This window comes from Poeciliopsis prolifica, unplaced genomic scaffold, assembly GCF_027474105.1.
Source record: "Poeciliopsis prolifica strain line A6 unplaced genomic scaffold, Auburn_PproV2 SCAFFOLD016, whole genome shotgun sequence".
Lineage (NCBI taxonomy): Eukaryota > Metazoa > Chordata > Actinopteri > Cyprinodontiformes > Poeciliidae > Poeciliopsis > Poeciliopsis prolifica.
In genome coordinates this window covers 1,679,601-1,692,721 of record NW_026562391.1, presented here as the reverse complement: position 1 = coordinate 1,692,721, position 13,121 = coordinate 1,679,601, and the positions used below count along the sequence as shown (strand labels likewise).

Below are 13,121 nucleotides of genomic sequence, written 5' to 3'. Positions count from 1 at the left end.
GACCCTCTGATTGGTTGCTTTTGATAGGGGATGTTGCATTTCCTCAGAAGGCAACAATAGCTCAGGGAGCAGGTAGAGGAGCTTAATCTTTTCACACACCGTCTGTCTCATATTACATTTAACAAAGATGTAAAAAAGAAAAACATTTGCTTTATAGGTTACATACTGGAGCATGAAGGAATTATCAACTTAACACATGCGCCTATATATTGCTGAAAGGTTGCTTGTTAGTTTTATCTTAGTGTAATATCAGCAGTGAACTAGACAGAAACTCTTGATAACAGTTTGTGGCTTTTTGCAGAGCTGGAAACATTTAAAATAGTTTGAATGCTATAAATTAATGTTGGAATTAAAACAGACAAACAAAAAGAAGCTAATCAGAAACATCAGTACCAATTCCATCTAATAGCTTCTAATATTATAAGTGTTTTTTTTTTTTTTTTTTTTTTGCTTTACTGCAATCCGTTCAGTTGTGTTAATAGAAAAAAAATGGAAAAAGAGAAGAAGAATATGAGTCCTTCTGTAGGATGCTTTTGTCCTCTGGACCTTGTGGTGGAGAATGCGAGAGCTGAACAAACACAGCAAGATGTGAAGTTAGAGGAGCATTAGAGAAAGCTGCAGCAGAGTGTGTTTGGATTACACGGCTGATGTAAGAGGTTTAGAGGAGCGGCTCGAGGTGTAGGAAGATATCGAGCGATGATTCCTCCGCACTTTCCAGAAAGCAGACGGCTGCCGGTTCAGAGAGGTTTCGCCGTGGCTGTGCGGTGACCTACCGTCATGCGGTACTTCAGAGAAAAACAAAAGAACCGGCCGATCTCTTGGAAACCAAAGGTTTTAGCTTCCGTCTCAGATAAATGCATTTTATTTCATTTGAACAGGTAAACCAAAAGTAGCTAAATTGAAAATGTAATCATAGGTAAAAGCCATCGAGTCGTTGCCTACTTTCTCAAATTAAGTCGAAACACACGGTTCAGACACGACAAAGAGCCTTTGGAGGTCGTGGCATATATGGATGATGACAACAATACTGAATATTATACTGAACAGAAGAATATGTCTTTGTTTTTTACTGAGTGCCTGAGCCATACGGGTTTTATAAACTAATATGTGTCACTTTAGACACAGATTAGACACAGATTACCAGCGAGTGAGTGGCGTGACAAACTGGTATCCTCAGGAAATCATTCGACATTTTGTATTCCAGTTGAAAACACAAGAGTAAAGCACAACCTGGTTGCATATGGAAAAGTGAAACTTTCAGCTGCTTCCGTTCACTGCTGCTGTTTTGGCTACATCCTCATCAGACGTTTCCCCTGACAGCATTTACTCTGCTCTACACGTAACATGTCTGGATGATTTCTTTTTTTTGTTTGTTTGTTTTGGCACATGTAAATTGATATCTTCAGAAGCTCTTAATCCGTACCCATTATAAGTCATTTTTGCATACTTTAGATTCCAGCTTCAAATATGCAAAAGTCCCCGCCCCCGTATGATATTTAGAAATAAAAAGGACTTTGTTCAGATGGCTGTTATGAGGAACTGACACAGAAAAATTAAACCAAGCATATTTTGACTATGGACACAGTTCAGATTTAAGGGCAAAAATAGAGTCTAAAGGACCGAAACAAAGCGCAGTGATCAATACAAAGGAAACCACATGAGGAATTGCATTTAAATTATTTTCAGTTGTGTGAAAGACAATGAAGTGATGCTGAAAAGGTTTTGATGGCTCTACAGACTGAATGTATAAATGATCTGCTATATTTTAACTGTCTTGCAACATCTGGGGTTTACTTGCTCACAGGAAACACAAGTGGTGGTTATTGTGTTTCCATTTGTCACCAGTAGGGGGAATCCCAGACTGCCTAATTCAGCTCAATGCATTGACTTTCTGGGGATAAATCAAAGTGTGTTTGTGTATCGATGTGAGCATTGAAGAAACGCTCTTTTCAACCCATCGTGCTTCACAGGGGAAGCTGAGCATTTGTGCCGTTTTCAGCCCCTCTCTCTCTCTTTCTCTCTCTCTCTCTCTTTCTCTCTCTGCGTAAGAAATCCAATCTGCTCTCTATGAGATCTCTGATTCCACTTGGGCGATTTTCTTCCACTGTTATTATTTAATCCTTTGTGGAGTTGTCGTTCCCATCGAAACGAACGAGGTGCTCAAGTTGACGCTCCAAAAATGTTGTCAAAAATGACAATACGCGTCAGCTGCTGTTCTGAGACACAAAGTGAAACGAAATGGACAGAAAGAAGGACCGGAAAGCACATGTGTTGAGGGCAGAGGGCGAATGCTGAGAGGAGGCAGGAAAACACAGTGGGAATACCAACAACACGACTTCTGGGAGTCTGGCAGAAGAATTCCCTCAGCAACAAAGTTCAGCTGTTCCTCTGAACTCCGTGGGGAAACTGAACAGGAGCATCACCTGTGTGTGTATTTATCTGTTAGTGTGACAGTCTGGCCTACTGTGTCCTACTGCGCTCCCCCGGATCATTTCTCAAATGACACATCTTCTTAAAGTTGAAACGTGTGAAAATAAATCTTTGGGGAAAGTTCTCGCATGCGCCAATAATAAAATGGTCCCTGTAGACCGACGTATTCTAATAAAAGGCTTTATTTACGCAGTGGACCTGCTTATGCCGCCTCGTAAAAGTCAGCATACGAGAGAATTCAAAAGTGGACACATCCGTGGAAAAATACCAGCTTTTTAAAGATCGTAATTAATCATTTCAAGCTACGATCAACATACAGAGTGATATGCATGATTTCTCTCAATCTGCTCTGAGAGAAATAAACAATTAGGCTTGTCATGATCAATTTTGTTGGATGTGAAATTGTCACAAGAATTATTGTAATAAAGGATAATATTGTTGTTTTGAGGCCATTTTCAAGTTATAAAATGTTAATCACATGATAATGCAAGTTTGCCCTCTCAAAGACTAATAAACTTAAATTTTTTAAAGAATATTTAACATTGGAAGAGGAAAATTAAAATATAAAATAAATAAATACAACATAAATAAATGCCACACACAACAACCAGAACCTTAAATGAAATGAATTATTTAGTCTTTGTAACACACAATTTAAAGCATATTAATCATCTGCATGGAAATCATCAAGCTCATTTTTATTCCATCATGGTACTAATCAATTAACTGATTTATTGTGGCGGGCTTTTAAACGAAGCTGAAATAACCGGGGCACATAAACCTGCAGGGCTTTGTACCACTAACTTCTTAAAACACATTTAGATTCAATTTCAGCATTGGAATTGAATCAGGAGGCAAATATTTTCCAAATCTATCAGAATTTGAGAAACAACCACAACGCTCGTCCGGCCACCACACAGATTTAGTTCTGGGCTTTAATGTTTTTGTTGAATGAGGCCATCGAGTCGGGTGACTTGGAGGTATTACAACCAAAGTGTACTAATATTTAGAACTTTATATTTTCATCTAAATTGACAAAAAAAAAACTGAATTTCTACCTAAACATCAGGGAGATCAGGGAGACGCCATCTCTGTTTCTTCTACCAGACATGAAGAGAATTTAGTCACACGTAGAATAAAAACTGTCAACAAAATAATTTATCTATAAGATGCATCGACTTGGACTGAAAAGGAAGCTACCGTCCTTCCTTCATCTGACTGCAAGTAGATGAGTAACAATGCATAAAAAGCATGCAGTGAATAATATCTGGACTCATTTTTACGGCTTTTGTGCTACTAATTATATCTTCTCTGTAACGCATCGCAGACTCGCTGAAACATTCACGGTCGTGCAGCCAAACACACGCAACTAAAACGTTAGGAGCTGGAAAGATTGTGGCTCCTGTTCCGTCTCACGTGCCATCCGCTGCGTCGTTGCCACTCTGACTCTTTGGAGAAAAATCTAATAACTGAATTTCTAAGTGAATTTTTCCTCTTGGCCAAAGAGACTGTTGGATTCTGTGCAAATTGAATCAGATGCTACAAAGAAATGGAAAGTACTGCGAAGCGGGGCTGCCGAGTTAGCGCGGGCATGCAGAGCGCTGGGCGGCGATCGCCGTTTGGAAACTGGCAGACTCCGCTCAAACACCAGCGAGCGGCTTTGATGCTATCAGAAAAAAAATTATATTTGGACAGAGACGGTAACACTACACCTGAATTTCAGTTTTTATTTTATTAGGGTTGCGGCATTATAGCTGATTTACCAATTTGACTGTAAGGACTGATGTACACTAGATATTGTATTTCCTAGAATCTGAGGCAGAAGTTGTTTCCTGTACAGAAAGAAATAAGTTTGTCTGGATAGAAAAAAAAAAACTTTTGTATGACTGAAAACTGGGATATTCAACTAGTGAGTAACTGATCAAAACATCAATCAAAATAGAAAATTGAAGTAGTTTAGAGGACAAAATGAGAATTATTTATGTGAGTAATGACTACAAAATAACAAACTCTGCCAAATTAAAGATTTTTCCAAATTAATTTCTTTAAATATAAATCTTATGAAGCATCAACAAAAACAACATGTTACTCAAGTAAGAGTAGCGGTACTTTATAATAAAGTTACTCGGGTAAAAGTTAAAACTACAATGTAGTAAAAAATACTCCTAAAGTTACTCAAGTCAATGCAACTCTGTCCATAATGGAACACAATGGGTTAAGAAATGTCAAAGTCTCCATGAAGGATCTACATACATAACTTAACATGCTAACCATGTATTTTCTGGTCTACTACACTTGAAAAAACTAACATGTCAGCAAGAAATAAGACATTATTTTAAGCCAATAATACAAGCTTATAACAAGACATTTTTCCCATAAGTGAAATTATCTGCCAGTCACTCTATTTCACCAATATTAAGGAGTTATTTACTTAAAACAAGCTCCTTTATCTTGCTGAAAAGTTTGTTTGTTAGTTAGTGTTGTCCTCTTTCAAGTGTACTAAGATATTTGCACTTGAAAAACCACACAGAAAATAAGATTTTGTGTTTTTGCAGTGCAACGCGGAGCTGTGTACCGCCTCCTGCTCTCTCCCACAAATGGAAAAAAAGTGCCTGCAGAGGTCTATAGGCTTCAACTGTAACAACTGGGTCCTTCATCCAACTCTACACACTGGACTAGACAAATTATTTAAAATAAGGTGGCTTATAAATTCAGGGGGGTTTCCCCCCTGCAAAACAGCACAAATCAACAAGGGAGCAAACCAGTTTCTCTAACAAAACCCAAAAGGAGCAAGCAGCTCCCGGAGGTGTCTGCGCATGTCCTCATATATTCCCCCAGTGTGAAGAACAAATGAGAAACAAAGGGGAGGAAAAATGCCCTCTTCCCAGTGAATATCCCTCCCTGGGATATTGGCTGTGAATAAATGAACAATAGTGTTGCTGAAACAAATACGAGGGTGGCTTTCTCAGCTCCACCAAACAGAGGAGAGATTTGTGTAGCAATACAATATAAACAGCAGGAAACAAGCTTAGTCATGTCTATCTTCTAGCAAAAAAAAAAAAAACATTTCGTCTTGCTGCGTTCCTTCCCAAATCCATTTCTCTCCACCCCAAACAATAACAGACTCTTACTCTTAAGTCTTTTTTGGATTCTGTAGCCTAATTTCTTTCTGGGTGAGTCATTATTCTGCAGCCAAAAGGTCTGATTGTCTGGCCTGGAGTTCGTGTATGAGGTTTAAGGACCAGCTGCTTCCCCTGGCATCCATGTCACTTCCTGCTAGACATTTTGGCTCTGGCCAGCTGATGACTTGGAGGCCGTCACCCAATGTGTGTTTTCTGGTTTTCACGTCCTCTTCGTTTTGTTACACAGTGTCAAAAGTCCCCACGTTTCATATCCGTCTTCAAATCAGGAAAATGTTCACACAAAATATGGACTCTGGGGAAAGTCGAGCAAGACTAATTAAAAACAGGAGGAATAGATTTTGAGGTAATTGCTTGTACTTGCTTCTAAGCTTATTTAATTTAAAAATATTTCAGAAATATGACTTTGTACAGAAAAAAACATTAGCCACTAACCACTTTAATCAAAAACTATTTTCTGGATTTATTTTTCTACTAACTCTCATTTGAACCTATTTCAGTTCAGTCAAACAGGATACAAACTGCTATTTGAAGCCAAATTAAATTTCCATTGGTATTTGAAAGAGCTTCTTTTTTTTGGGCTCAGCTGACCTATTTATCTTTTAATTTAATGAGAGGGTATTTGGTTTTGAGTGAAATATTTTCCTGTTTTGTGTTAGTTGAACCCAGGGATTTTTTTTCTTTAGGGGTATTAGAGAAAAAGGGTCAATATAAATGCATGGCAAACTTCTCAGATTTTTGGGATAAAAGAAAGACCCGATTCCTCTGTAAATATATTCTCGATTCTCGATTACTAAAATATTCTTGTACAACAGCTCTAGACCTGTGTTTAACGTATGAAAGGCCGATTTGAATTTTTACCTGCATTTAAGAAATTTTAAGGCTTTAATGTCAGACACATGAATCTGAGGCTTTCTAACAGACTCCCTGTTGAGGCAGGTACACCCCAACAAACGGATGATGTAAAGTTTCCTCTCTCCCTGTCACCCGCTACACTTTCTTGCCACTCTGCATCTTCATGTAACACAATTCTGTTGGCAGGCCTGTCTGCAAGACATCCACAGCAGCTAATGAAATCTGAAATGCAATCTGGCCTGAGTGGGCCGCAGGCTGGGACAGCAGTTCCACACACAAACACCTACCCACAGACACAAGACCAATGAACATGAACCGGACAGCACGCATGAGCTCACATCAGGAATACGACTCGCCTCAGATCCTCAGTAATCGGCCGGTTTTGCACAAAGCAAACACGACGCAGGTGATAATAGCGGTTCCCCTCCCGCCACCCAACCAACGCACACATGCTTTCACACGTCTATGGTCACGCACACACAGGTGTGAAATAAGCATGCAAGTTTTGGAAATGGGGTGTACACAGTGGTCTGTGATTGAAAATGTACATGTACTGTACATTCACTGTACAAAAAGTCTTCCTTCTTATCTCAGTTAGACCTTAAGTCATAACATAAAGGTATACAAACAATTTCTATTTGGTGAATGCCGCAGTAGCAGAAAATTTCTGAGATTTGTTTGTCAGAACGCTATGCCTTTAAACAAATAGAAAAGAAAACTGCCAAATTACCAACAGATCGGCGTTTTTTTGACATGGGCCACATGGGCGGTTGCCCAGGGCGGTGCTAGAACAGATAGTGGGGGTGGCTACAGATAAAGGAGGTATACTTATCTGTCAATGAAGTTTTAAAAAATGAGGAACTGGTAGCTCATGACTGCATCTGGGAAATATGAAGATTATTATACAAGCTCAATGCAGGACCACACTACATTTCCTACCAACAAGTTCAACATTTCAGTGCCTGCTGCTTTTAGGTTTTGTAAGAAATGCTCATAAGAGCCCTGGACTAAGCTCTAAAAGCCTTGTGAAGATGCTAGCACAAGGCGGTAATAAAGATTGTTTTTTACGGGGAGCAAGTTTTATACCCTATTGACTAAAAGGCCACTTACTAAAGAAGAAACTATTATTTCAATTTCAAGAGGAAAAAGCCAGACTGGAGTTTTCAAATGGACTACAGAAAAAAAAAAATTCTGTATTTTGATCAAGTTTAGTCTCAAGAAATCAGCCATTAAGTTAATATTTGGGCACAAATGGGTCTTCCATTTGTACCATGAGCCTGAACATACCACCAAACATCAATGTTTTGACTTTGTCAAATCATTAAAAGTCCTGATCTCGATCAAACTGAAAATTTGACAGCTGAGCAAGAAAGCAAGGCGGGATCAGAACCTGAGTAGGTTAGTTCTGTCAAAAGAAAAGTCATAAAATTCAAGGAAACTATTTTGAGACTTGTGGGAAGATGAGAGCAATGTGTCAGTATGAAAAGCAATTCTACCAAATACTACATTACATCTACACCAACTTGAGAATTTGATGAAAGTTTCAAAAATTCTCTTAAAAACCCGTCGTGTTTATTATCTAATGTTGGTTGTTAACCGAACTGACTGAAAACACAAAAAACTAAATCTGCTTTAAAAAGAGCAAAAAAAAAAAGTTGTGTCTTTTTATGCAACGTGTGTAAAAACCTGATTTCATCAGTGGTTGTGCAGATTGCTGTCTAAGCACAGACTGAAAAAAAACAAGAAGAATGTTGTTCGGAGAGAAGAGCCAAGAAGCCCAGAAGGATCATATTAGCGACTGGCTCTATAAACGAAACAAATGTGACTGTTTAAGGGAGGGAAGTGGAATTTGTCAACAAAAACTGCATTTTGCTCATATTAGCTCAGGCAGAACACGGCTAAATAACACAAAACACTAAAACCTCTACTTGGATTCTTATGGCTATCTGCAACGCCAGCTAATTCTGCACCTGCACAGCGTTATGAAGACTCCGGACCGAAATGGTTTCAGAACACTTTTCCAGAAGGCATCTGCACGTTATCTGGCTTTGGAAGGCAAATATGTGACCAAGAACAGCAGGCGGCAAGACAGGTTCAACTTGATCTGATACAGTGTCCGCGTGTGTGACGCAACGTCAAACATCTACAGAGCTGTCAACAATCGCGTTTATTTTTAGCATTTCACTGCCAGGCGTAAAGGCTCATTGATTTTATTGCTATTATCTGTCTGTATTTTAAAAAGACCAAGGTGGACTATGTAGAACTGAACGCTGGAATTAGCTCAAGATGTTTTGGCAAAGTGTCACATAAAGAGCTAGAACTTAACCAAACCGGGTAATTATATCCTTTTTATTTTCCTCTTTCCACATTTCTTATTTGTTTGAAGAATGCAGGTTTTATGTCACATTAAAAAATGGACAGTAGTCTCAATTTTCTCAAAATGTAGGAACTTACAATAGGAATGCACCGATCCACTTTCTTTCTTTCTTTTTTTTTAACTTGCGATACGGATACAGATATCTGAGGATTAGTATCGGCTGATAAAAAAAAGAAAACCCAGCTGATTTTACTTTAAATGTTCAGACATAAAAGTACTGAATTACCCATTGATTTGCTCACGCTGCAGCAGAACAGCACACCGAATTGCACCAATAGCTTGGACAAAGACATAAAAACGACTTTAATTTGTTCCGTCTTTAATTAGAATATATCAGCCAATGTGAAATAAATAATAAAAAAACAAGTTGACGACCTCAAACATTTAAATGATAAACTGCAAGAGATTTGTTTTTTTACATAAACTGTCACAGTTTCGAATTTCAAATGGTTCACAAAGTGCACAGAAACTCTAAATATAATGTGAAATAAATGATAAACCAGAGTGAACAGATCAGCCCTCGTGGATGAGGCGGATTGTCAACAATACTCCATCGAGATTGCTTTTATATATTTGGACCGATACAGATATAAATATCGGATCGGTGCATCTCTGACTTAAACACGATTGGCTCTTCAGTAATCCGTGCCCGGAGTTTCCGAAACGATGGTAAACACGAATGATGCCTCATTCATTCATCGAAATGTTGGCCAAGGTAAGTGTCAAAGGCCGCCTTGCATTTAAAGAACTGAGCCGAATAAACAAGCAAACAGATACATGGTGAGAAACCAAATGTCGATTTTTCCCGTCCTCTCTCAATTAGTCGTTTCCTAACATGTACTGTGAGCCACGATCCTGCTCCGTTCTCCCTGTTGCCTCTGCTGATAATTCGATCAGGCGGTGAGGTTCAGTGCCAGAGCCCTGCAGTGCACTGACCCCTGTCTGCCAGTTAATTGAATGATAATGGCTGCTTGCTGTCAGCTCCACGCCGTCCCCATTGTTCAAGCAAATGTGCTAATGCTCTATCATTACAGCTGGCTGATCTACAGCCGCCCTTTAAAACAAGCAGCAAAATGGCTTCTTCCAGGAGAACCGGGCATCAAACCTTCCACTTCCTTTGAAGGTTTTGCTTGTGTATGAGCAAAATAAGAAAAACGGGAAATAAAAATGTGCAACTTAACCAATGGGTTGCAAAAGACCACCATATTTCCCCCGCTTCCATACTTTGCTTTTGATTTTTTTCTGCATTTCACCTGCGCCAATTAATGTGAGGTACGGTTATATGACGTAAAAATAGTTCCTAAAATCTTTCCAGCAGTCAAACATGAAGATGATGTGGTTGTAGCTTAACACACAACAGCAGCAACGTTTGGAAAGACTCTCCAGAATCTTACAAAATCACCTGATTCTATAAAAGTGGTATTACAAATGCCCCATTAAATATCTTAATAAGCTCTGGAGGTGTTTGGTTAAAAAACACAGGCATCAGTGACGGAAATAACAGCGACAGCCACAGATTTGCTCACACAGAGTCGCCATCAAATGCCTTTTGATTGCAAAGCAGTTTATGAGAAAAGAGAATAGATTCTGGTTTTGGAGTAATTACTGTAAAGAAGAAGCTAAGAGAAGTGATGTGTTAGGTACGGTTTAGGTCGGTGTTTAAGTCCTAGTGTGTCTGCACTCAAGAAAAACTTTGTTAATGTCAGACATATTAGAAATGTATCAGATAAGTACTCAAAAGAAATAAAAAAAAAAGGGACGTTATAATTTCAAATGTTGCTGCAATGTTGACAGTCAAGACGAACTTTAGAATGGACAACATCTAATGTGCTTCTCAACCTAAATTTGACATATTTACATAAACATTTTTGTGAAAGTGGATCATCAAAATCAAAATCATCATTATATATATTATAAGGTTGAAGCTTTACAAGAGTTGAAGGTCACAAGTTTGCAATACGCCTCAGACTGGAGGGTCTTCGACAGAAATCAATATTTCAAACACTCAGTTTGCTTTTAGTTCCATCAGCATCACTATGCAACACAAAGCAAATTGTGGTAGTTTAAAAAGCAGGCCACAAAATGGCTGTTACTGAAAAAGAGGCAGAGGAAAGTGCAGTTCAGGTTTATTGGAGGAACCAAATCGATTCTTAATGTTTGTGTGAAATTAGACAACCAGGAAGTTGAGACAAAAAAAAGGGTTTATATCCATCCGGGCTTACAAATTAAACTGAAAAAAACAAAGGCTGCACAAGCAACAAGAACGTTTTGAATCGATTCACATTTGCTATTCAAGCCCATTCAATTCACCGAGTGCTAAAAGGTTTCCGGGCCTTACCTTTGACCTCCAGCTTATCCCCGCTGACCACACACTTCAGGAAAAGGCGGCCTCTTCTTTCGGTGTGGTCCATTCCGCAGAGGCTGGGCACGTTCATGACACACTGCTTGTGGACGTTCATGTCGCAGGCTGGAGGGGCAACACAGAGGAGACGAGGGGTCAGGGTTCATGCCGCAGACTAAGCCGACACCTCTGTGGAGTTTTCAATAAAACTGGCTTCGCAACAAAAATGGGACAAAACAGCAATTTTCAAAAAGCAATCTGTTCACCTGTGTGCCTTTTCGTTTTGTTTCAGCGCTGCATGGAGGAAAAATTAAAAAATCAAACTTCGAGGTTTGCTTCAGCCTTTTCTACGGCAGTTTTTGCTGACGCATTTCAATCTCGTTTCTCGTTCGGAGAAGGATTGTTCCTGGGGAAGCTCAGTGAGCGGCGTGAGGTAACAAGGTTTCGACCCATAGTCGTTGCTGTGATGGTTGCGAGCACAACCTGTCGGTCGGGCAGCTCAGCCGACGCCCCTCTATCCCCGAACTTCCTCCTCGTCGGGGATTGAGAGTGATTACATCGCCGTGTCACTCGGTCAGTGGGATAAAAACCATGAAAAACAGCTTCAACTATCTCCAGTTGGACATTTTAGCTCCTATGTTGTCTTCCTGTCTAATGATTAATGGCTGATTTAAAGCACTGCAGCACTATTTAAGACAAATGGTCCACTGATATACTGGAGAGGCATATTGAAGAAAATAAATGTATTTCAGGAACCACTTATATTGTATCCTTACCCATACAAGCCTAAGAAAAAGTTTGTAAAAAAAAAAAAAAACATGAGCTTGATTGACAGCACTAAGACCCTCCTCCTGGCTCTGATTGGTTGTTTCTGACCACAAGGAGGAGCCAGAAGAGATCCATTTTTTTTCCACAGATTTTTTTGTCTTTCAGACATTGTGACAATTTTAAGAAATATAATGTTTATCAAAGTTACATTCTTTCGCTTTATTGTGCCATTTTTTTGTCTTTTGCAAAGGAATGGGGCAATATTTAGTGACTTTGGTCTCTGTCAGGATCTCCTGTTGCCAATTTCAAAACATCCAGCCAACCTCAAGTAGGAACAGCAAAGCTCACTGGGAGGAGTCACAACTTCTCGTTTTATCTCCGAGGACTGACTTTTTCTGACCCGATTGTTTAGCCCTATTTGGAAGTCGATCTCCGTTTCTGCAATTATTCTATTGATCTGTGTTAGTGCGTAAAGTCTAACTTACGAGTTTGGCATTACAAGCCCAATCCCCCCAACTTGAAGTGAGACCGGCCTGACCCTTGTCGTTTTCAGAGAAGAAACCTTTTCGGGTTTAAAAGTCTCCTCGCTTTTGACCGTATTGGTGCAGATTGTCCTAAAAAGCAGCTGATTGTTCAGGGATTCACGAGTCTCATCACGCTGGGAAGCAATGAGCCCATTCAGCCTCAGCGACAGCGTTCAGGAGGAATGCTGCTCTGAAAACTTGCTTACTGGTCGGAAAGCATAAATGTTTATGCAACGCGAATCAACGCATTCCTGTTGAGAGTTTACGATGAGAAAATATGCATTTAGAAAGATTTGGGTCGCAGAGTGTGCTTCCTCGTCAGTAACTTTTCCTTAAAGCTTACTACATGCTTCAGAAAGGTGTAAAAACTGTACGAAGAAAAGATAAAAAGATGAATCATAACATTTTTCTGGCTTGCTGGAATGTCCTTGAAGAAAAACTAAATGGTTGTGTGTCTGTCTATAAGCCATCTTAAGTCAACTGCGAATGTAAAAGCACTTAAATTACACATTAGAACTAAAATATAAAAAAAGAAATTCTGCTGACAAAGTGATATTTTATTTACTTTTTCAGATGTGTCAAAAGGTAACTTCAAAGACTGAGAAGTTATGCTTCATTATGTCTTAAATTGGAATCATCAGTCAATTGATTTCCAATAACTGATTGATTAGCAACGCTGTCACAAA

General features: G+C 39.2%; 1 protein-coding gene across 4 annotated transcripts in view; it reads right to left on the bottom strand.

Annotated features, from left to right (window-relative positions):
- prkcaa (protein kinase C, alpha, a) overlaps nt 1-13,121 on the bottom strand; it is a 126,868-nt gene that overhangs the window by 44,422 nt on the left and 69,325 nt on the right. For all 4 annotated transcript variants that reach the window (XM_055041548.1, XM_055041549.1, XM_055041550.1 and 1 more), the window contains exon 5: nt 11,141-11,269. In XM_055041548.1, the coding sequence (XP_054897523.1) occupies nt 11,141-11,269 (129 nt within the window). The remainder of the gene's footprint in view (nt 1-11,140; nt 11,270-13,121) is intronic.